Below are 26,839 nucleotides of genomic sequence, written 5' to 3'. Positions count from 1 at the left end.
ACATATTGCTTGGCTTGTGTGCTTTATTTAATTTTACTTTGTACTTTATTAATTAGTGAACATTATTTATTTTCGGGTTCTTAATGGATGCAAGGTAGATTATGGGCTTATATAACTTTTTATGGATTTTTAAAAAAATTAAATTGATGAATTGGCCTGAGACATTAACGAATAGATAGTAGAATTCTTTGACCCACGAGAAAGCTGAAGATTATTAAAGAGTTTCGCAAGATTTAACATCGAAAAGTTAACTTTTCAATTTTTATAAATCTTTTATTGTAATATCGAGGAACTAACGGAGAAAAATATAAAACAAACGGTAATAATTTATATAAATATTTAAATAAAATGAAATTGAGAATAATATGGGGAAATTCAAACCCTCTTTTAGACTTCAGACGCTTTTAGTTTGATGTTTGAACTCACCCGAGCAACCTGAGCCTTCCTAGGGCCTAAATCCCCACCACTAACTCTTACTAAATAATTAACATTTTTTTAATATATAATAATTACCTATAAAGTTTTTTTTAAACGTTTAAATAATTTGAATTATTTATTTTTCGTTAATATTTAAAACCCAAGAATTTAAATTATCAAAGACTGAAGTTATTTTAACCTCAAAAAATAATGAAAATAATTTTTTCATTTTTAAAAACAACAACTCAATAAATTTTATAAATTTATCGATAATCATTTGAATTCACTATTTATTTATAATTTAAAAAATTAATATCATTTAAAAAGTACATATTTATAATTAAAACACGGTATTAAAATAGCCAAGTGGGCAATAAAAATGGCCGACAAAATTCTTTTACCAGCTCAAAAAAATAAATTAGATTCTTTAATAATTTAAAAATAATAAATAAATTTAATTACCAAACAATCATTTAAATTCAGTATTTATTTATAAGAAAAAAAATTAATATCATTAAAAAATAAATATTTCTACTTAAAGAAACGCATTAAAGTATTGAGAGAATAAACATTCAATATGGCCGATCAAAAAAATTGAATTTAGAAATCACTTGCTAAGCCAATATATATCTATGTATTTATATTAATGTCGTTAATAAATATAGTATCAAAGATAAGTGTTTTTAAACGTTTTTTTAATAAAGTAAATAAAGAATCGATAGATATGAACAGTATAAAACCATGTATTGCGTATTTAACTTTGAGCGTTATTCGATTTTTCGATTAAAGATTTTGCGATCCCAGAATATAATACTGGTGTTAGTTCTGGTGTCGGTGTTTATACAACAGCAACAACATATTCTACTTTATCGCCTCTATCGAATCGTAAAAAAGGGTCGTTTCGTAAAATTAATATGACGTTACGATGGCTAAGTAATCTAAAAATCCAATACAGTTAAAATGAATACAGTGTACTTGGAAAAATGAATAATAATAAACTTCACATTTTTTTTTTGACGTAAATTACAAATTTATCTGAATTTTTTAAGGCGCATACATTTATGACCCATAAAGTAATTAAGAAGATTCGGGATAAATTTAATGGAAAGAACAGACTCTGGATCTAGTTCTGCAAATTTTCTCCCTTATCATAAAGTACGATTACATATGTAAATATATGTATATATTTTTTCATCATCAAGCGTAATTTAGATTTTAATTTAATTTGTTTAAACGCGCCGTCATTTAATATTACTTATTTTATTATAAAATAATAAACCGGAAGATGGCTGCAACACATTAGCCGTTAACCACATCCCCTTTAACTTAATACATACATATATATGTATGTACAGTAAACTGTAACTTAATATCCCTGGGTCTGCTATATGACATTGGAGCTTAAAAAAAAAAGTTCACCAAATACAACAGCATTAGCACTTACGATCATATTTCCATCTATACATATTGCAACATACTATTCTTATTATATATTAGGGTGGTGTAAAAAATCGAAGATTATTTTTTTTTTATTTTATATGAAAATTTTTCAATTTTCCGCACGATAAAATCACTCCAAAAAATGCAGAATTTGTTTTAATTTAATTTTATAGTTTTTGGAGTTTGCTACTCTTTAAAACTGAGCTAGCGAAATTTACTAGTAAATAGTGAATATTCACTAATTTAGAATTATAGTCGCACCACTTTTTGGAGTAAGTGGTACGATTATCACTTTGGACTAGTAAATATTCACTAATTAAATTTTAGAGAAGAATTTTTGAAACATTCAAAAAAAAAAAAAAAAAAAAAAAAAATACTTCGTTTTTCGAGCGTCGAAAAATTTCATAAAATAGTATTTTGAACATTGTTATCTGAAAATATAAATTTTTACAAGTCGTTCAAGTAACGATTTCTGAAAATTTCTGATTATAATGCTTTAAATAATTTTCGAGCGAATTTTCAATATAAAAGTTGAAGCTCATTAAAATAAAACTTTTTTAAGTGAAATTGAAAAATTTCGCTTGGAAAATTTCAAAATTTTAGTTTTGAGCGACCTTCAAAAATTCATATTATGTGATGACAATTTTCAGGAATATTATTTTTAATGCTATGATTTTTTTCGTAATATTTAGAAAAAGTGAAATATTGATTTTTTAACTGCTTCAAAATTTTTATGTGGCCTCCAAAAATTAGCCAAATGCTGATATTTGAAAAATCAAAAATAGAAATTTGTTTTTTACTCGAAAAAAAAAAAAAAAAAAAAAAACAATATTTACGCGCTGACAAATAGTCAATTGCTCGAATTTTTCGTCAATTTTCGAACTATGGAAAAGTTTCCTAATAATTTCTAACTTATCCATAACTTTTCTAATTATTTAAATCGAATCGATAAAAATTTCGATTAACTGTCGAGTATTCGATTTCTATTTAATGGTGAGCTTACACAGAAAAATAATTATTTTTTTTTCAAATGGTATGGTGTCAGAATAGTAAAGCAGGGCCATTTCGGCCACCTGGCGGAAATTCAAAAATACACATGCAAAAAATATTATGACCATAGTAAAATTTAAAATGGTTACAGTAAATTGAGATATAATCGTTGTCAATTTTACTATGACTACAGTAATTTTTTCAGATGTTAAACATAGGCTGGCTTATCCCGGGTCAAAAAATTAGATCTATTTTAAAATAAATGATAAATTCAAATGTTTTTTCTTTAATTCATATTTATTTTATATAGGAATTTAATCTGTTTTTGCCCGTACTATTCCTTATCCAGGCCAAAATCAGACTTATTTTTGTATGATATTTAGTCTGTTTTAAATCAGGTTTAGACTAAAAACAGACTTTTTTTTATAATTATTGGCCTGTATTCAATTGTTTTTAAGCACAAAAACAGACTTTGTATACTATCATTTTTAGTCTGTTTTTAATCGCTTTTAGATCTAAAACAGGATTTTTTATAAATGTAAATAATAATTATAATAATCTAAATTTATAAATTTATTTTAATTTTTTGGTATTTGAAACATTCTAATGCGCTTCCGTAATAAAATATCACAAGAATTTTGATGTTTTCTAATGCCAAAATATTTTCAATTTCATCCAGTAAATAAGAGAAATTTCTTGACATTTTAACAGTTATTTTATCTCTTTTATTCAATGCTATAAATATGCAGTCAGGACAGCTAAAAATTAAGCTGTCAAATTTCCATTAACTGCCGACATTTTTAAACAAAAGATACTGAGTAAATAGTAAACAAAACATAATCAATTCTGTAGCTTAATATTTTTTTTATAAATATTGCCCGTAAATAAAAATCTTATAAGACCATGATTTAATCCAGTTTTGTCCTTGCAAATTTTCAGAACTAAAATTTTTAAAGTTCAAGAATTAATCTAGTTTTATCTGCTCAGAACGCAATTATTTTTCAAAACAACAGGTCGAAAACAGTTTAAAATTTTTGTAAAAGATCAAATAATCCAATTAGATCAAAATCAGATCAAATTTTTCGGTCCAGGTAGATCAAAAACAAATTATAATTTTTATAGAAGTTCAATAACAGACTAAGTAGTCCAAATACAGTCCAGTTAGACTAAAATCAGATCAAATTTTTTGACTCGGGTTCATTATTATCCCGTAGCATTTCAAACAAGAATTATTTTTCCATGCAGTTTTTTTAAAGTAACCGAAGTAATTATCTGTCAGATTCATGCCTTAGCTCAATTTACTTCCGACTAAAATTTGAAGTACTGGAAAAAATATCACAATTTTAAGTGGTTCAAAAATAAATTTTTAAACTAACCTAAGTTTCGAATAATTCGAAAATTTACGTATAATTTGAATTTATTGAGTTATTCGATTCGAAGTACAAATCAATAGTTCAATTCGATTTGATACAAATAACTCGTAACTTTGAACTTTTCGCACACCTCTAATATATGTATATACATTAAAATCCAATATGGAAACTGGGTGGCCTAAAAAACTTCAAGTGCTTCTATTTGAATATTATTATTATTGTTATTAATTAAAATAAAAATAATGAATAATATTTTGCAGTCATATCAAAAAATATATTTTTTTTTTATAAAAACATAAATTTATCTAGGCAAAAATAAATCAAATGAATCATTTATTATATTAGCAAACTTCAGAGTTTAAATTCTGAATGTTTAAATCTAAAAGTTTTTAGTTTTAGTTTTAACTCTGAGTTTATTAGTGTTAGTTGTTAGTACTTGTGATGGATGCAGTAGTATAGTAAGTAAGTAAACTGCCAACTACTAAGTATTCTCTGATAAAGTAATCAAAGTCAACAGTTATAGCGCATACAGAATCTAGAGTATGAAGTTTAAACAATTAGTTTTAACTAAACTGTTGACCTAAAGTTTATATGATTGCCCTTTTTAAATTTTTTACTTGCCCCCGAAATGTTTTTTTTTTTATTTACTCATTTTTTTTTTATTTACTCTTTTTTTTTTTTTTTTTTTTTTTTTTTTGGCAGCTTTTATTATTCAAGTTGGCAAATAATAAAACAATTATGCTAAGGGCTGGATAGAGTTCAAGGTTAGTTTATATTGATTTTATCCTGACTTTGGTGCAGTCTGACATTGCGTCATTGTTGACCTCTTTAGGTATTGGATTTTCCGAGACCGTCTGCAGATTTTTTATTTACTGAAAATTATATTCATCTCTCAATCCTATATTTGTTTCCCACTCAATTATTCATTTTTTATTGAATTTTGAAAAATTTTTTCTTTTTAAAAATAATAAAATTTTATCAATTTTTGAAAACTTCTCTTAATTTACCCGCAGTCATTTTACGCAACAATAAAAAAAGAAAATTTCAGTGTCTATTTTACCCACTAGTTCTAAAAAAAATTCGTCAAAAAATAGAATTTTAAGTATCAATATTAAAAAACTATTTTCCATAAAATAAAAAAAAACCGAAAGTTAAAAAATTCCATCCATTTTATCTAAAGTTTTTTAAAACCTTGCGATCCCTTAATTTAAATTCATCTCATGTAACCGATCGTCACACATCACCCGATTCTAGGAATATGTATACAATATATAAATTTGAATCTTTGAAAGGAACGAAAATTTCAACAACTCGCCTTTAATTTTGGTCTCAAATGCCGGCATTTTGTCACGGTTACCGTAATTTTGTTCACTCACAGCCACCGAGGGTCGGCCGATCCTCAAAGCAACCGTAAAACCCAAATCTATATCCTTAACCCTCAACCCTCAATTCTCTCACTAGTCACTAGCATACACTAAAATACTACATACATATATATATATAGAGACTAGTGAGTATAGTGAATAGGGTGCCGCCCTCACCGCAACTCTGGTTTATGTTAGACTCGATCGTTTAGGGATTATTGAAACGACGGTTTATTGAGTATTCTCGTTAGCATTCGAGTTTATTACCTATTGAGACTGATGAGTTGGGATACACTTGGGCCTTTATTACTTTTCTTTATTTTTTTATCCCACGTCAATGACTTTAGTTTTTTTTTTATTTTTCAAACCGATATTCTATACCGAAGATAAAAAATGTCAAGAATTTTTAATTATATTTCGCAATATGTCGGATTATTTAAATTAGTTTTACTAAATGTAGAAATCCCAATTTATGAGAAAATAAAATTTATACCTTTTTTACAGGACTAAATATGTCCTTTATTTGCAGCATTGTTAAAACTGATTCCTGATATTATTTTTAATTGACAATTTAATTATTCGTGCAAATAAAAAATTGTTACAATTTTTCAAAAACTTACTGAGCTTGCTTAAATGAAATAAGAGTATTTTTGAAACTCACCTGAAACAGAAAAAAATTTATTTGTTAATTTTAAATTAATTAATTCTCAAAATTACTGACATTATTTGAATTAATTATCGGTTTTGAATGTTTGGTTCAAATTTCAAACATCAAATTTTTTTTTTTAAATCATTAGAAAACCAACAAGCAAATAAAAGACTAATGAATAATTTGGAAATTAACTAATACCTCAAATTTTTCGAATAATTTAAAAATTTACAAATAATTTCAATATTTTCAATTTATTGAAAATTTAAATTATTCTGTTCAAACTTCAAATCGAATATTAACATTTGCACGTCCCTAATTTATATAGAAAAGAGGGGGGGGGGGGGAGCAAAAGGAGTACTTAAGGAAATACTAAGTTTTCGAGGACTCAAATACATTAAATCTTTTTTTTAATTATATTCAAAATGAATAGAAAAAAAATTGAGTTTCGCGAATAAAATGGGGTACTTTCTAAAAAAAGTAAAAAAAATTTCTGGATATTAAATAAATTTGGTTAAATTAAATTTTTTTGAAAATAATTTACATAAAGAAATATTATATTTTACATAATTATTGGATGCGAAGGAAAAAAAAATTTCTTTAATAGTTTTTACTATAAAGCAAAAGTCATTAACGTTTTTCGACTGACACTCAATTTTTGAAAAATTTTAAGAAAAATATTCAAAATAACGATCAATTATATTTACAAAAGTGATTTTGAAATATTGAAAAAATATTTTTAAAAAAATGTTTTTTTATAAATCCCCCCCCCCCCCCCCCCCTCGGTCCCCTATATAAATATACAATTTTTCCGATCTGTGATACAAAATTTTTTTTTCAGCAAATAATCGCAATAAGAGAGAACTTTAATGACATACATTTTTAATATATATGCGAGGTAAAAAAAATATTTACTTAAAAGGAAAAACGATAAAGAATATTTGATGCTGTCTGTATAGTATTCAGTGTGTTATATTTATGTATAAGGGTTGTAAGTAAGAGATAGCATAAAAGCAAGGGTGAAATATCAGAGGGATGCTTTGACGCATTAACGTCGAAACGATACCGGAAGTGACGAGGAAGGATAGCACGAGATAGTAAACAGAGTAGACCGTCGGCTGTCGAATAGAAGAATAAAAGCTCCAAGTGAGTGAGTGAGTGAGTGAGTGTGTCGGTAAAAACAGCAATTCTCCCAGAAGGGGTTGGAAAATTTCAAGAAAATATATAAGAGACCGTTCGCTGGCTGAATAAGACAACTTTTCTTATATATATATATGTATGCTGGTATAGAATGCTTGTATTATAGTATAGGAAAGTATAGTGTTTGTGTCTGTGTAGATATAGATGGATATAAAGAGGGAAAAAGGTCTCGTGGGAGGGAGGATAATCCTTGCTCGAGGCGTCGTTGCGGAAATCTAGCCCAACGGTTTCTCAATGCTTTTCTTTAGTTTTTTTTTTATATATATATATATATATATATATATATATATATATATATATATATATATATATATATATATATATATATATATATATATATATATATATATTTTTTCTGTTTTTTACTTTTTATTTCAACTTCCGTAGATACCACCGTAAATTACTCTGTATTATTCCACTTGAACCGGCACAAAACGAACTTGGAAACTTTTTTTTTTTTTTTTTTTTTATAAAGATAACTTGGTTATTAGTCATTAATAAAGTCAATTGATCGAATTGTTTTTTTATATACATATATATCGAAATTTAATACCGATCTACCGAAACTTAAAGTCAATTATTGAAACTTAATATTGATAAAAATAAATTTAATATTGATATCCAGTATCGAAGTTTAACATCGATGTATCGAAAATTAATGTCGATATTTAGTATCGATGTAGGGAAGATTTATGTCGATATTTTGTATCAAAAATTTTCATCGATGTATCGAAGATTTATGTCGATATTTTGTATCGAAATTTAATATCGATGTATCGAAATTTGTTATCGATGTAGGAAAGATTTATGTCGATATTTTGTATCGAAAATTTTCATCGATGTATCGAAGATTTATATCGATATTTAGCATCGAATTTAATATCGATGTATCGAAGATTAATATCGATATTTAATATCGATGTATCGAAGAATTATATTGAGGTTTAATATCGAAGTTTTATATCGCTACCAATATATCGATACTTAACATCGAATTTTTATATCGAAGTATCGAAATATTCGAAATTTTATAACGATGTATAAAAAATCATGAAAAATGAATGAATCGAATTTTGAATCAATTACAAAAAAGATCATAATAAAAAATAAATAGCATGAATTTTTGAATGAAATTTAAAAGTAAAAACACATTGTATGTAATAAAATTGTGAGGAGGAATAATAAATAGTAACTCTGTTATTTTCGAGTTAAATATATGCTTTGTGATTATATTTAATTGGGTGTATTTCCATGGGATAGTGAATACGGGAATCTGATTAACGATGAGCATTCAATGGTCAGATGGACAGTTGGGTCGGTCATAGGTCAGACAGTCAGACAGTTAGTGTCGGTACAATGCAAACTATACGATATTTCTATGAGAGTATTGAGATAGAGATAGAGATGGAAGCGGACATAGAGATGGAGATAGAGACACTGAGTAATAATAATTCATCAATCACTGGCAATAGCCATACCAATAGCCAGCCAAACCAGTACCTCAAGATTCACTGATCCGATTGCTAATCGATTAGTACAACCGAGTAAACGGTGTTCGCCTGGATGCAATCTAAATCCAACCTAAATCTAACACTGTCTGTAACGTTAGTGACGTTATACTATATATATAAATATATATAGCAGGGAATAGTATCAGCATCAGCACTAGCACGAGCACAAACAGGAACAGGAGCAGAAGCAGGAGCAAAGGTATGAGCAAGTATGAAAGCTGGCTCATGATGGGATTCGATGCTGTTTGTACGATGCCGGTAGAGGACTATGTATATACTAAATCCTAGATCAACTACTGAAGAAGGGATTTCATGTGGGTAAATTTAATCAGTCGACTAAATGTTGTCTCATATTAAATTTCGTTGACATTAATTTTAATTAAAATTTTCTGAAATTTATATGATTTTTTAAATTTTAAATTTTATGGTTTGTATGAAAATCGATATCTCGAAGTGTCAGTAATCGATATATCGGGACATTAATAATCGATATATCATAAAAAAAAATTTCAAAATTTTTTTAAATGTTGTATGAAAAAAAATTTCGATATCTCGAATTATAGGTAATCGATTTATCGAAGTAATGATAATCGATGTATGAAATAAAAAGTTTTTGTTTTTATTACTTAAGAGAAATTCTACAAAAACAAATTCGATGCATCGATATATCGAGGATCGATAACTCGAAATATGAGTAATCGATGTATCGAAGTAATTATAATCGATGTATGGCATAAAAAATTTTTTGCTTTTATTATTTAAGAGAAACTCTTGAAAAAAAAATCGATATATCGAAATATCGAGGATCGATACTTTGAAATATGGGTAATCGACATATCGAAAAGGGTTTGAAGTAAAATAATTTTTTAGTTTTAACCAATAGTTTGAAATATGGAAATACTCGATCAGTTGAAAAATATATGAACGATAATCGAATTGCCAATAATCGATACATCATAAATTTTTTATGAAATTAAAAATGAAACATTTTCTAGAGCTTAAGAAAATCGATTCGCCGAATTATTAAAAATTGATACATCGAATCGAAATTTTAAGAAATCGATTTTCAAAAAAGAAAAATTATAAATTACAGAGAATTCTGCATAAAAAAAAATTAAATTATTCCTGAAATAATAAGAAATTTTTTTTATCAAATGAAATCATAAATTATCGAATATCGAATATGGAAAATTTCAAGACATTTTTATTTCCATCCAAGTGTAAACTTTGACATCGCTGGAGTTTAAATTAAATGCAAACAATCAAGACAGATAAATTTGCAGATAATGATAAAGATAACCAGGATAGAGAAGCAAAAGGGCTGACAAAAAAATGATAAACTTTTTTTTTTTCGATCAAAAGCGGCCAACGGAAAGGATAATAAAGGTATAGATGTATATATAATTTATGTATGTAAAGACGCGTAATACAGTACGGTAAGTAAAAAAAAGAGTAAAAAAAAAAAAATTCGAATTTTTGTGGGTACAAATGATCGATCGACATTGTAAAATCAATGTTATGGTAATATTTTTTATAGTACAGGAAGGAAGTGTTTCCATTACCATATAAATCGCGAGTTTATTTTTTTCAGTCATTTTTTTTTTTTTACCTGATCGAAGATTCTGAAGCAGAGAATATGTCACAACGTATCTTGACATCCTACTCGAATATATCATTGTGAATTATTATATATTTTATATACAAAAAATTTATGTGCATTGCAAAATAATATTATTGCTAAAATTTTTTTTTTATTCGTATTGTTTCAACTGACTTCCGAACTTATTTATTTATTTTCAACACAAGTCATCAGCGATTAGACTGACGTAAAATTTTATTAATACCTTTTTTGTAGAGAATTTAATCGTCTACAAATATGTATTGGTACATTTTTCTCATATCTCTGGTGGTTTGACCGTAAGATCAATCCAAAGTACGGGTCCAAAAAAAAAAGTTTAAGATCCTACTCCATTAAATTTTTAAATCTTTGAATTCGAATTACAGCGAAACTATCATAGATACGGTAAAAGTAGATCAATAAAATTTTGTAGGAAATTAAATTTTTTACAAAAAAGGTCGATGTGCCTTTTTACGTAAACTCAATAGTTTGGCTGCTAATTACATATTTCTAAGGTGCAAAAGAATTAGTATTCAAATCTGTTATCAAATGCAATGGTTTTTTTTTCTTAATCGACTACTGATAATAGTTAGTTGATAAAACGACAATCAGTACAGGTAATTAACTCTGTTTATCAGGTTTTCTCTAGTACCACCGGCGTCGAGACTCGAGATGATTTTACCATTGACTCACTACCGGAAATCGATACTCTCTTGTCGTTTCTCTCTATCTACTTTTAGATTGCTATTTGCTACTATATATATATATTACATATATACCACAGTAGTAAATGCAGATACTAGAGTTACAACAATATATATGTATATATAACACCAAGAAAAAAAATATAGCGACTTTAACTTGAAAATTTAAGTTAAAATTACTAAATTCATATTGTCATCTTAAAACGCTATTGAAATTGTGTAAATTCTACTTTCTTGAGAATTTAGCTTTTAGTTATATTTAGTAATCTTTATTATTTAAATATGAAAATAAATATAAATTGCATTAGTAAATTTGACTGTATATTTAGTAAATTTTACTATATTAGAATGGAAATAGATAAAATTAAATTTTGAATAGCTTTTCAACTTTTTATTATTATTGTGATTATTATTTATGTCATCTGTATTGGTGTTGGTGTCAATGTTTTTTTAAAAGAATCACTGGTCTTAACCGAGATTCGAACCCTGATCTTTCACGCGCGAGTCCTTTGCTATGTCTGACGGTCCGACGTCTCCTTTGATCAAAGGTTTCTGAACTTGTAATACATATTTGTATATACTATCCCCACTAACTTTTAATTTTATCGATCTGCTTCGGAAAAATTACAAGCCGTTTAATAATTTGTTTGTTGCTGTACAATACTTAATACTACGCTATTCATCTGCTTTATAGAAATTACTAAACAGATTGTAATTTTTGTATACTGTAGGGTATTTAATGCATATTTTTAGTTAATTTTCATATTTTTAGAGAATAAAAATCATTGAATCGTATTATCAAATCTAGTATTAAACGTTTCGTAATAATTTGATACTTTCTTTATAAAATTTGCTGTTCGACTAATAAAGAATACGAATGAATTAGTAATAAAAACAATAATATAGCAATTTAACAGATAAACATACAGTATTAATTACTGTTTTGTGATTTTTATTATACATTCAGCAATAAATAGTAAAAGTAATGCACTCATTGATTTGCATTCGAATTTTTTACTTCAATATATTAAATATTAAAATATTTTCAAGACTCATTTTCTCTGTATATCATTAATCGTTTTTCATAACAAATTAATTAAATAATGTCAATTAAACACCTGTAAATGTATTTTCAATCGAGCATCAAGCAGTAAAAATAAAAAAAAGTACGTAACACATTAATACCACAAGCATTAAATGATAAAATATTAAATGTTGTCAAAGTGTGATGGGAGAGCCGTGGGTGAGGATGAGTTGGTAATGATACCGTGATTGCCACTTGAATTGTAGCTCAATGACATCCTCTCTACTAAAGTACTATAAATATATATATATATATATATATATATATATATATATATATATAACGATTATATCAAACATTAATTTAATGCATGTTTTACGATTGTTACATGATAAATTTACGTGTTGTTTTAATTATATATCTTTTATTATTATTATTATATATTAATATTCATATAAATATAAATGTCATTAATAAATAATAATTTAATCACGTCCATAAAATTGCAATTAGTCAATTAAATTTTTTTACCGTTATTTACAATTACAATCTGGACTATGAATTCTAAGTGAAAAATGATAGAGACCTTTTTTGTAGAGAACAAAATTTCCTACAAAATTATTCTGATGTATTTTTATGGTATCTATGATGGTTTGGTCACAATTTTAATTTAAAAAAAAATTATGCTTTTAAGTTGAATTTTTTTTTTTTTATTTAATTAATGCTTAAAATTAAATTTGTAATTAAACTATTGAATTTACGTAAAAATTGATAAGGTCATTTATTGTGCAGAATTAAATTATCTATGAATTTGATTTCATATATTTTTTTTATATATCGTGAACTTTAAGCAGAATTTTCATTTGAAGAAAAAAAAATGATTTTTTTCAACTGAAAATGTGAAATAATTTTTTTCGTAAGATAAAAAAAAAATTTTATAAAAATAGACTCGTGAATAAAATGAATTTGACACAGTCAATCTACATCTATTTGAGTATTTTTTTTTTTTTGATTCCCCAATTCACTCTATTGTAATTCATATATATTTTTCACATGTGATTTTTCTCGATTTTATTAGAATTGAAAGCAAAGCGGGCGTGTGCATGTGATGTACATCGGGATCATATCAAAAGTCACAGTTGAAAATCTACTCTTTTATATATATATTGTAAGAGAGAAATGAGAATTGAAATTGTTAGAATTGTTGCAATCGATTTAGCTAGCTATTTTATATTTATATATATACATCATTGTCAGTGTATCGGTTATGCTAGAGCGCTTATATAAAGAAATTGAGTAGATATAATATATATATATATATATATATATATATATATATATATATATATACATATAATACAACACGGTATCAAGTATTTGTGAACTGACAGATGCCATTTCTCAGATAATGTACAATAGAAAACCTCAAACTTTTTTTTCTTTTACTCTCGAACAAAGTATCATTATATTTGTTATCATTATTAGTATTATTATTATTATTATTATTTCGCGCATTTCTTTTTATAACTTTGACCTGACATTCTCATAATTTATTGGATTTGCTCTGGAATGAGTACCCACATCACTATATTTTGAGTAAAAAAATTATGTCAAAAACTGAGATACCTTATTTTTGAAAAAAATTTTGATCAGAATCTATTGATGTTGGTACTCATTTGATGCAGAATTTTAGCTTCTATAAAACTACAATCATGATTTTTTTTTTTTTTTTTTTTTTTTTAAATAAAAAATGAAAAATCCAAATTTGAAAATTTTTCAAATTCTAATTTTCAACTGAGTTACATTGTTATTTGTTGAATTTCCTTTGGAACAAGTATCCACATCACTATATTTTGATTGAAAAAATTATTTCAAAAATTTAACCACTGCTTTTTTTTTTGTTTAATTTTTATCAGAACCTATTGATGTTGGTACTCATTTACTGCAGAATTCCTGCCTCTACAAAACTCCAACCATGTTTTTTTTTAAATTGAAAAATTAAAAATCCAAATTTAAAAATGATAAAAATTCAAACTTTTAACTAAGTTATTTTGTAATTTGTTGAATTTCCTCTGGAACGAGTACCCACATCACTATATTCAAAAAAATATTTTTACAACATTGAAAAAAAATTAAAATCTCAATACTAATTAACCACAAAAGTTCAATGATAATTAATTTTAAGAATCAAAATATTATTCAAAAGTAACTTTTGATTCTTCCCGCATTTCAAACTTTACGAAAAATATAAAATATGTATACATAAATAAAAAAATATTAAATATATACATATAAACTGAGGCACGGTTTAATTAACCAATTAGTATCGTTAAAACTACGTCACGATTAAAGTCAGAGTCAATTGTCCCGAACTCGCTGATTGACCTGAATTATATTTTAAATTTTATCTTCATTTTTGTCTCCCATTTCAAATCATCATATTCTTTACATTACTCATTATACCAATTATTATTATTATTATTGTTAATAATTTCTCTCATTTTTTCCTCCTTCGTGTCACTACACTCTTAATTATTATTTTATTCTTAAAAAGATTACATCACTCAACCTATTTTTTTTTTTTATTTAATAAAAAAATACAACGAATTGTAAAAATGAAAATGGAAAATTTATGGATTTTTAATGGGAAAAAAAAAGTTATTTTTTGTTATGATTTTTAAAAAAAAAATATTAAAAATTTATTCATGGTATATTTTATATGCTTTTGTATCGCTAAACCCGTATGGAATTATATATGTATATATATATATATATATAGATGTGGGTGCATTGAATGTGTAACATATGAGAGACAGAAACAAGCTAAAGGAGGAAGCGAGGACAATGGAACGTGTGTGGTATTAAAGTTATATGTTGTATCGGCTTTAGTAAATCTGGGAGAAATAATTTTCTAAAGTAAATATTTATATGAATTTTCAAATTGACTTGAATTTTAAATTTTATTAAATTTCCTACAAAAAAAAATTTTCTAATGTGAACTTTACATAAGAGTTTTTTGATAGAAAAAAATATGACGTGGATTTTGAAAAATAAAATTTAGAAATTTGTTGAATTTGTGAAGCAGAATGAAAATTTTACGATTTTTCTAAGCTAGAAAACTCAAGGATATTGAAGGTTTTTGGAAACATGATGATTGGTGTTTGAAAGTTATAAGAAAATTCGCCGAGAAGAAAATTTTTTGAATTGGCGTAAGGAAAAGTGTGACTTTTCGATAGATTTTCTTGGAAGATGGATTTTTTTGAACGTGAAAGCTGGGATGATGAAAATGAAGAAAATCTGAAAAACTGGCTCTGTTGCGAATGCAATTCATCGGTTTCGTTCAAATGAATTATTTGTTAGTATTTTGATTAAAACAACAATGACTTAGCCTCGAATCTTAACCTTATGACTTAAAAATCGATTTGAAATTGACTTTGATTAAAATTATATGATTTCGCAAAGAAAAATTGTTTTTATAGAAATTTTGGAAAAAAAACTTGACCTGGATTCAAACCCGCACCCGCGAAAAATTTAAACTTTTTTGCCTCAAAAATTGAGTCATCATTTTTCGAAATATGAAGAGAGGTAAAATGGGCCTCCAAATTACAGCAAATAAAATTATAAAAAAATTCATTTTGTGTAAAAAAAATTGTTAAGAAAAGGTTGAAAAAGTGTTGACTATTCTAAACTTCAAAACGTGACTCAACGAAACTTTTTTCAAACCATTTTAAACTTCTGAAAATACAAAAAAAAACGATTTACTTAATACTAAAAAATGACGTTATTACATTCTTTTGTAAACTTTTTTTAACACTACTTTCAAAAAAAGCTGATATTGAACTATTTCTGAAAATTTTATTTTTTAACATATTTTTTTTTTAAATTTTTAAATTTAAAAAACATTCAAAAAAAGTTCGACATTGTGTCACGTTTTTAAGATGAGACTGGTCACGCTTTTCGAACTTTTATCAACAACTTTTTCAATATATATCGTAGAGGTACCATTCGTGGCCATTGTTCCATTTTTGGACATTTAATATTTTATGTTAATTAATGAAAAAGTATACAATAATATTTTTATTTTAATAGTGGGATAAAAGTATCGTTGAACGCATTTTTAAATTAAATTATGTCATTGCGTTTTTTTCAAATTATTTTATTTTAATTTTTCAAGTGTCCAAAACTGGCCAATAAAAGTAATTATCAGTGAAATTAAAAATAATAAATTTTAATCGTGATTTATTACGACTCGTTATATTAATTAAGTAGATTTTATAAATAATAAGTCACACGGTCAATATCCGGGTATATATATTTATCTGGGGGTGAGAGATTAAAAAATAAAAAAGAGCATAATAAAATATATAAGCGATAAAAAATGAAAAATGATGTGACTGGGTGTGGTATTTCGTCCTTAGAGTGTACACTTGACTGCATCGTAGTTAAAACTACAACACCGGAAGTGATGGCGGGGATACTGAATTTTTTGCTCGTGACATACTGAGTCGCCGAGTCATGCGAAAGAATCAACTACACACTCATTATATATATATATAATTTTTTCTATGTAATAAATAGTGTGTGGAGATTAATGAATCAACGTGTGCGCACAACTCACGTGTTTATAATTTTTTTTATCACTGTTATATATGTAGAAAAAAAATATAGAATAAACATATGGTGCATTAGATAATTATAATTATAATTATTATCATAATTAAATATGTTATATTGTAATTTTATTTTTACTTCGATAATTTTTCTAAATTCTTAACTTTTTAAAATTCTATCGTCTAAAATATTGAGTTTACATCAAAATTGATAAGGACCTTTTTTGTAGAGAATTAAATTTCCTACAAAATTATCTCAGTGCATTTTTCTCATATTCTTGATAACTAATCCAGAAATCGTAATTTTTTACCGAAATAAAAATAAAAGTTTTGAATATTAATTCATAGTCCTCATTTAAAATATTCTAGTGTCTTATCTATTGGATTCACATGGAAAGTGACAAAGACCTTTTTTGTAGAGAATTAAATTTCCTACAAATTTGTCCCTATACATTTTTTTTCTATTTTTAATATTTTAGCAGTAATCTAAATTTGAAGTTTAAAATTCAAAATGTGAAATAAATTTAGGTAATAATTTTTATTAGAATTAAAAAACTTGAGAGTAAATCATTAAAAAATAATGATGAAATAAAATCTATAGTGGTTTAAAAGTATCATCTGTCAAAGTACACCTAGCACACCTGCGTACTTTAGAAAACACAGATGGTGTTGATAAAATGTTGAAAGTATAGTAAGAAAATTTTTAAATTTATTATTGAAATATTTCTTGGCTGTATTATATACTTATTGTACGTATTACAATGTCTAGTGTCAAGTCATTTTATCATTATTATTAATGTGATTCACTTTTCGTCATTTAAATGCTACTTCAGGGCATTTTTTAATTATAATAATAATTATAGATAATTGTTTTTTAATTACTTGACATTTTCTCACTCATTTGAAAAAAAAAATTCTTTTATATATATATATATATATATATATATATATATATATATATATATATATATATATATATATATATTTGACATTACTAAAAAAAACGACTATTCTTTTTTTTTTGGCTTATCAAAATTATAATTGGAAATGTCAAAAAATAACTCAAAAGTTTTCAGGAATTTTGAAAATTTTGTGAGATAATTTTAGAAAAATAAAATGATTTACAAAAAAAAGTCTTATGATACTTAGCAATAAAACTGTTAGTTTCGTCTGGAAAGTCAAATAATATTGAAATTTATACAATTAATTCAAATTTGACTTAATGTAAAAATTTGAAAAAGTGAATATTTCGAAAAATGACAAGAAATAATTTTTTCTGCCCTCCGGCCGGAAAGTGGCAACTTTCGGGCCGCTGCCCTGAACAAAGTTGCAACTTTCCGGCTTCGTCGAGCAGAAAAATAGTATACGCACCTTGGCCAGTAAAAAAGGAAAGCCTCAGACCACATGTTTGTCAGCCTCGGCCAACAATTACATGTGATCTGAGACTTTTCTTATTTTACTGGCCTAGGTATGTAATATACTATTTTTTCTTGAGCGTTCAATTTTTACTTTTCATATCTATCTATCTTTTCAGTAAAATAATCCATTGATGACTTATGAAATTCCAGAGATAAAAAGGAAAATCGTTAAAAACAGGTCAGTGTTTAGGAATCGATACCATGGAAATAAACTGACTTACGAAAACTTTCAAATTCATAACTTATATCGTTTAAGATGATGCACCTGCAGATATTGATATTAAGAAAGTTGTTTTTTTTGGAATTCCAATGATAATTGTGATAAACCTAAAAAAAAAACTAGTCGATTTTTGTAGCAGTCTAACATAATGATACGTAATTATGGATAATCAATTAATGTAAATACTTTTCTTTATCTGATTAAAAAAAAAATAAATTAACTTATAATTAAAATTACTCCGTGATTTTTAAATTTAAATTTAAATCTATGACTCAACTATTGGAGTTAAGGAAAAAAGTATAGAGAACGAATTTGTATAAAATTAAATTATAGATAAAAAAGGTCTTGAGAAATTTTTATGTAAACTTGATAGTTAATGAGTAATTGATGTATGAAGTATGGAAAAACAAAAATTTTTAAGGAACATTTAAATTTTATTGCACTCAAAATATAAAACTGGGAAAATTTTTCTTTTGCAAATTTAGTTATTTATAAAAAAGTATTAATGATAAATGAAAATTAAATTGAATAAATTCTGTAAATATTTAAAAAAATTTATAATTATAAATTTAGTCTAGTTTCTTGTTACTAGAACTAATTAGTTTATAAATTAATTTCCGTCGAAGCTATTGAGTTTATACGAAAATTGATAATAATCTTTTTCATAGAAAATTTAATTCTCTACAAAATTGAACTAAGCAATTTTTATCGTATCTTTAATAATTAAGCCACAATTTTAATTTCAAGTTCTATAAATAATAAATTTAAAAAAAATTATCTTTAAATTCGAAAATTGGTACTCATTAAATTAATACTTTTTTTCGAATCTAATTTAGTGAATAGTAGTTAATTTTAATCAGTCAAATAATTACTAATACTAAAAGTAGCAAAATAATTTTCATTATTAAGAAAAAAAAAAAAAATTCTATTTTAATTTAGAACAATAAAGCCAGCGGGCATCTGAAAATTTTTAAAAATTCGAAATAATTTTTTAAAATTCTTATAAAATAAAAAAAAAAATGCACGTCAAGACAATTCAAAAATCAGTACATGCATTTTTTTTAAATTTTATTATTTTAATTATTTAATGTTTTTTATATGTAATTAAAAAAATTGTCTAATGTCTACTTCATTTACATGAGTGTGACTGTAGCAGACATCGGATAAATTTAAAATTATAAACAAATAATAAAATAAAATTTTGAAAAAATGCACTCATTAATTTTTTAATTTTTTAAATGCGCATTTTTTCAAAATTTTATTTCATTAATTATTTACTCTATTAATTAATATTTTAAATTTGTCTGATGTCTGTTACACTCATTTTTGAATTTCGTTCTCGAAAAAAAAAAAACTTTTTCTGATCAAAAATATCTTTTATTTAAAAAAATTAAAAATTTCATATATCTGGGACTTAATTATAAAAAAACATGACTCGGAAGTTAGCTGCCGTCGAATAATTTTTGATTTTTTTTTTCAGAACGATAAATTATAGAAAAAAAATATTTTAAAAAATTGCACTTATAGATTTTTATATTTTCTATATGAAAATATTTTCTTTTTTTTTTTTCGCAATTTATTTGCTGTAAAAAAAAATTCGAAAATTAAAAATTGTCTGCTAACTTCAGGATCATTAAAAATCATGTCCTTAAAAAAAAAGTTTAAGGACTCGATAATATTGAGAAAGTCTTCGATTATCGTTAAAAAAACCACGAGTATTTAATACCTGTCGTTTTACCCTGACCTCGAAACAACTTGAGACATTCCAACAATAGAAAAAAAAAGTAAAAACAAAAATAACTTCCCAACTAGTCACGAATCCTCAAAGTAAAAGAAAAAAAAAAACTTCGCTCCCATTTTTTATTCACTTGTCACCAACTCCGACTTTTAAAATCACTCACTAGCGTGCGTAATAAATAAAAAAAAACATTACCAACAACAACAACAAAAATTTAAATAAAATTCTCACCTCAGATAAATCAGCATCCTCACGCATTTTAGTATCAACAGAAACACAATCGGCATTTAAAATAAACGAACAAATAATCAATAATAAATTAATCATTTTAACCAGCCTACACTTCATTATTATTTAATTTATTTATTTGAATTAAATTAAAATTAAAATATGAAATATTCACACTCACAACAAACTTTTTTTTTTTTCAAACAAAAAAATTCAAACTGAAAAAAGTTTTTTTTTTACACACTGACACAACACTCGTTAATATTTATTATTACTATTGATTATTATTTATTATTTATGATTGTTATTATTAATTATCAATTAATATTTATAAAATAATATGGACGCGTGTTTATTTCAATACAATAACGGAGAAAGTGAGAGACGATCCGTTCGGTTCGACGTCGGACAAGCGACTGCGCTCCCTGGTGTCACTTTTAATATTTCTACGCACTGGTAATACTTAAAATATATATAAATAATATGTATTTCAATTATAAATAATTTATTGAATTATAATAATAATTGAAAAATATATAATTATTATTAAAAAATTAATTAATTAAATTTATTTTGAGCAAAATAAATAAAAGAGACGTTTTAATTTGAATATCAGCTAGTGCGCATGCGCGGAAAAGCGCAAGCGCAGAAATTTGAATTTAAAATAATAATTTTTTTTTATTGATATTTTTGTAAAATGATGGGGATTTTTTTTTTTTTAAATTTTGGATTGAGGAATTTTTAAAAATGAGAAATTTATTTCAAAAGAAATTAAATAGTTGGTAATTTGAAATGTTTGATTGAAACGAGTGGAGTTGTGTGAGAGTTATGAGTTATGAGAATTGGCAGAGTACTCGATCGTGTCAATGGCCAGTGGATTGCGTGAAACTTATCCGGTTTAGTTTAACTCCCACCTAGTCTTTTATAGCTGAGTAATTTGCAGACGTATGTAAATGTTATATATGTAGATATGATTATGATTGAATAGGTGGTAATTTAAAAAATTGTTTTTATAATTTTTTAATTACTGAATTTCAAATTAAAAGAAGTTTTTTTAATTTTTTTTTTAAACTGAAAATGATTAGGCAGTAAAAAAATTTTGTAAAAATTAACACTAAACTGTGTTCTCGTGTAAAAAATATTTGCTCCAAAAATGACGACTGTGAATGTAGCAGACAGACAAATTTAAAATTATAAATAAATAGGGTAAATAGTTAAAAAAAAAAATATTTATAAAAAATGCACTTATTAATTCAAAAATTTTTTAAATGCCCATTTTTTTAAATGTTATTTTATTAATTATTTAAACTATTTAATAATAATTTTAAATTTGTCTGTCTGCTACATTCACACTTATCCAAAATGTCCCAAAAATGTTCATGACAGTTAACTTCCAAGATTGAGACAATTCCGAACTTCAAGTTGAACATTTTTGGAACTTTGAAAAGCAAAAAAAATTCTGATTTGACAATTTTTTAGATTTTAAGAACATTAGAAAAAAAAAGAATTAGTAATTATGAACATATGCGACTCATACCAGAATTATTCGGGTATGAAGCCAAAAAATTAAAAATGATTTGAAAATATTTATGAAGATTTTTCGACTTTTATTAAAATTTTTTGGGAAAGTCAATTTTTCTTTTTTTATTTGAATTATTCGAAAATAGTAAAAAAAATTATTAATTGGAAGAATGGAACTAATTATTAACTTATTATTAACTCACGAAATTTTTATTTCAAATTTTTCTTGAAAAATGTAAATAAAAGAAACGCAAGATAAGTTTATTCTACTTGAAAATTTTCACATTTTTAACTATTTTAAAGTTCAAAAAATTTTTAATTCAAAGTTCCGAATTGTCTTAATTTTGAAAGTTCACTGTCAGGAATGTTTTTGGAATATTTTTGGAACAAATTTTTTTATGCGGGTAAGAACAACATTTTCCAAAAATTTTATGTTGTTTCCACATTATTTATTTGTGTAAAAAAAAATAACACAAAAAAATATTAAAATTCTTTGTTACCGGCTCTAAAACTTTATTACATTAAAATGTTGTCTGCAACACACGTAGTGTTAATCTAACATTTTTATTTGTGTGATTTTGATACAAAAATTTTTGTATACAAAAGATAAGCTTAATGACTACGGTAAATTTAACACATTATTTGTGTTACTCTAATGATTTAACACGAGCTCTATGTTAAAGTTATACACTTTAAAATTAACTAAACTTAACACGTATTTGGACAGTAGTACTGAATAAATGTTACCTTTGTTTAAATTAAAATTTTTTCGTGTTAAGAATGAACTGATCAAACAACATAAAATCAGTATGTTAACAAACTAAAATGTTAAATATTTACCATAAAATTTATAACAGACTTTTTTCTTTATACAAACACGAAAAATTTTTTACTGTGTAGTTTTAAACACTTAAATTAAAAATTTTTTTTTTAAATTAATCATTAAAATTTTTTAAATTATGCCTTCAAAATTTAATTAAAAAATTATTTAAATTATAAGTTTGATGATTTTTTACCTCAAACCTTTAGTCAACTGAAAACAAAATTTTTAAAAATTCAATTTTAATTCAATAGCTTGTACTTTTTTTCAAATTTTAAATTTCATTGGCAGAAAATTAAAAAAATGAAAAATTTTAACAAATTAACATACGAGTGAAATTGAAAAAAAAAAATACCTCCAAGAACACGTCAAATACATTAATATTAATGGATAGGGATTTACAAACGACGTTACTCTAGTAGGGTATTACTTGTAAGTAGAGTACCTAGTACAGAGTACAGAGTATATACTGTGTATACATTTTCTCTGGTATCGTCTATATATATATATATGTCAAATATATGTTTATATGTTATAGCAGAGTAGTGTTGTCTTTAGACTCAAAGTCTACTAGTCTGTTTCTCTTCCCTTATATATATATATATATATATATATATATATATATATATATATATATATATATATATATATATATACTTAGATATGTATATATGTAGTTTGTTACTATAACCACCCACGCTTTTCACAGCCCCTGGAATACGAATTCTATTCGAATGGTATAGTCGAAAATCGACTAGTATGATATGTACTTTGATTATAAGGTTATATAGTGTGTGATGTTGAATTTTGTTAATCTATATATATATAGAGCCAGAAAATCGGTAGTCGTTTGTGTTGAGTTGTTAAGACTTGATCTTATCTATAACTACTGTATGTATAGTAACCTTACTGGTGTTTAGATTGTCAAACTTTACTCCAGATGGTTTACTCTCAACTATAACTATCAGTATGTAATTTGTGTTTTTTTTTTTTTTTTTTTTTTTTTTGTTTTTTATATAAATAGTGAGTTAGCTAAGTAAAAGTATTGTTTTGAGTTCTTATGACTTTGATAATTTATTTTTTCATATTTACAGCTAAACTATGGGAGATGAATGATAAAAACTATTTTTTTTTAGAAAATTCAACTCTGTATAAAAAAGATCCTTAACACTTGGACTTTAAATAATGGGCAAACTATAAAAGATATGGTAAAAATGAATAGAAACAAACTTTTAGTAAATTAAATTTTCTATAAAAAAGGTCCTGAGTATTTTTTTCGTAAGTTCAATATTTTAGACACTAGAGACTTTCAAAATAAATACGAAATTTCTGCCCAAAATATTTTTTTCTTTTATCAAATTTGGAATTTTAATTATGGTAAACCTATGGGAGATATGGTAAAAATAAATAGAAACAAATTTGTAGGAAATTAAATTTTCTATAAAAAAGGTCTTTATAAATTTTTCTATAAATTGCATAATTTAGCCAGAAATTAAAAAAAAATAAAATTAATCCCTCACATGAGCCCGTTTTTATTATTATTTATCCTTAAAATAATTTTATAAAGTAAACAAATTTAAATAATCAACAGGCAAGTTGTAAACACATAAGACAGTAGTGTAAACTAAATGTTTCCTTTAGTGTTTGATCTAGCGACCAAACAAATCCGATCCTTCTATTCCTTGTTATCAAACCCATACCAGAGTAAGAGGATCTTGAGAAACGTGTAAGCTTGTTACGTTTACCTTTACTGCACTACTGTGTATAGTAGTCTTGCAATGTGTAATTAAGGGCTGATATGTGATTGTGATTGTGATAACATCTATTGGATTTAGATAACGATGCTATTGACACAAATGCTAAGACATTCGCGGAATTTAATATTTTTTTTACTCTATTTAAAAAATTTATCAATTTACACGGAGAAAATGAGTCTCGAATATATTTTAATATTTAATATACTTAAGTAAGAGATACTAATGCAAATCAATGAGTTCATTACTTTTACTATTTATAACTAAATGTATGGTAAAAATCACAAAACAGTACTTCACACTATATATTTATTTGATAAATTGCTATATTATTACTTTTATTACTAATTCATTCGTATTCTTTGTTAGTCGAACAGCAAATTTTATAAAGAAAGTATCAAATTATTACTAAACGTTTAATACTAGATTTGATAATACGATTCAATGATTTTTATTCTCTAAAAATTTAAAAATTAACTAAAAATATGCATTAAATACCCTACAGTATACAAAAATTACAATCTGTTTTGTAATTTCTGTAAAGCAGATGAATACCGTAGTATTAAGTGTTGTACGGCAACTAACAAATTATTAAACGGCTTGTAATTTTTCCGAAGCAGATCGATAAAATTAAAAGTTGGTGGGGATAGTATATACAAATATGTATTACAAGTTCAGAAACCTTTGATCAAAGGAGACATCGGACCGTCAGACATAGCAAAGGACTCGCGCGCGAAAGATCAGGGTTCGAATCTCGGTTAAGACCAGTGATTCTTTTAAAAAAAACATTGACACCAACACCAATACAGATGACATAAATAATAATCACAATAATAATAAAAAGTTGAAAAGCTATTCAAAATTTAATTTTATCTATTTCCATTCTAATATAGTAAAATTTACTAAATATACAGTCAAATTTACTAATGCAATTTATATTTATTTTCATATTTAAATAATGAAAATGACTAAATATAACTAAAAGCTAAATTCTCAAGAAAGTAAAAGTTAGACTATTTCAAAAGCGTTTTACACTGAGAAAAAAAATACTTTTATTAAGAAAATTTACTTGATTCAAGAACATATATTATTGATAATTTTCAAGAATGTATAATTTTGTCTCAAGAATTCGTAGAATTGAAGGAAATAATTTTTATTTAATTGAAGTAAAGCTATTCTTTTGTTTACTCACAATATAATATCAAATTCATATAATAACAAAAATAAATTTGATGCTCTTTTCTCAAGAAATTGATAATTAATAATAATAAAATAAATATTTTCAACAGATTTCTTGAATCAAGAAATTCATGTTTGGGAAATGGTGCTTTTTTTTCTCAGTGTAAGATTACAATATCAATTTAGTCATTTTAACTCATATTTTTAAGTAATAGCTGCTATATTTTTTTCTCTGTGCATATGTATACTACTATATAAATCTGTAGACTCCGCCTGTACATGTGATTAATTTGTCAAATTTTAAGTTAAATGTTCGTTTTATACCCACTGGTCCCGATTCTACTATTTTCACAATTTTTGTTTGTGATTTTCTTTGTTTTTTACCGACATCTTTAATGAGAATTTGATTGTCATTAGTTTCGGTATAACAGACTGCAAACCTCAAATTGGAGTTCCGGCATTTTGGTATTTTCATCGAAATCCAACTCCGAGGGAGTCACGGTATAGTCAAAGATAAAAATACTCCAGTTTTTTAGCTATCAGACTATTTTTTTCCGAAAATCGTCCCGATGATGGACAGGCGATTGGGGAGACCAAATATAAAAATACTTTAGTTTTTAAAATATAAGACAGACTTGTAGGAAAAAAATTTTCCTTATACTCATAAGCATCTGCCATTTACTGCTATTTTTTGAAAATTAACACCGAGGGTCTCGAGCAAGTCAGAAATGAAAATAATCCTACTTCTTAGCTATAAAAGGCCGACAGACTTGAACTTTGGTAAAAATGATCTTCACACTTACGAGAACCCATCATTACTGAACTTGCGGGTGGTGACTAATATTTAATATGACTATTTATTGCGATTCTACATATAATTTGTAATACAAGATGTAACTTGAAATAGATATTTCGCGAAACCATAAATTACAGAGTAATAGAGTAGTAAAGCGCCACCAGAAGACCATTCAAATTGATCTCTATTAATTAATACAGACTTTATAATACAGACAATATGTATGTACATTACTCATATCAATGACTAGAGACACTGATCCATT

The 26,839-nt window shown here is 25.3% G+C and overlaps 1 protein-coding gene across 2 annotated transcripts in view; it reads right to left on the bottom strand.

Annotated features, from left to right (window-relative positions):
- LOC103580589 (fasciclin-1) overlaps window positions 1-20,906 on the bottom strand; it is a 168,320-nt gene extending 147,414 nt beyond the window's left edge. For both annotated transcript variants that reach the window (XM_008562400.2, XM_053738652.1), the window contains exon 1: window positions 20,508-20,906. In XM_008562400.2, coding sequence (XP_008560622.1) covers window positions 20,508-20,624 — 117 coding nt within the window. In that variant the 5' untranslated portion in view covers window positions 20,625-20,906. The remainder of the gene's footprint in view (window positions 1-20,507) is intronic.
- Window positions 20,907-26,839: the final 5,933 nt, after the last annotated feature.

This window comes from Microplitis demolitor, chromosome 4 (assembly GCF_026212275.2).
Source record: "Microplitis demolitor isolate Queensland-Clemson2020A chromosome 4, iyMicDemo2.1a, whole genome shotgun sequence".
Taxonomy (NCBI): domain Eukaryota; kingdom Metazoa; phylum Arthropoda; class Insecta; order Hymenoptera; family Braconidae; genus Microplitis; species Microplitis demolitor.
The sequence above is the reverse complement of the archived record's forward strand: the minus strand, read 5'-3'. Positions and strand labels throughout refer to the sequence as shown.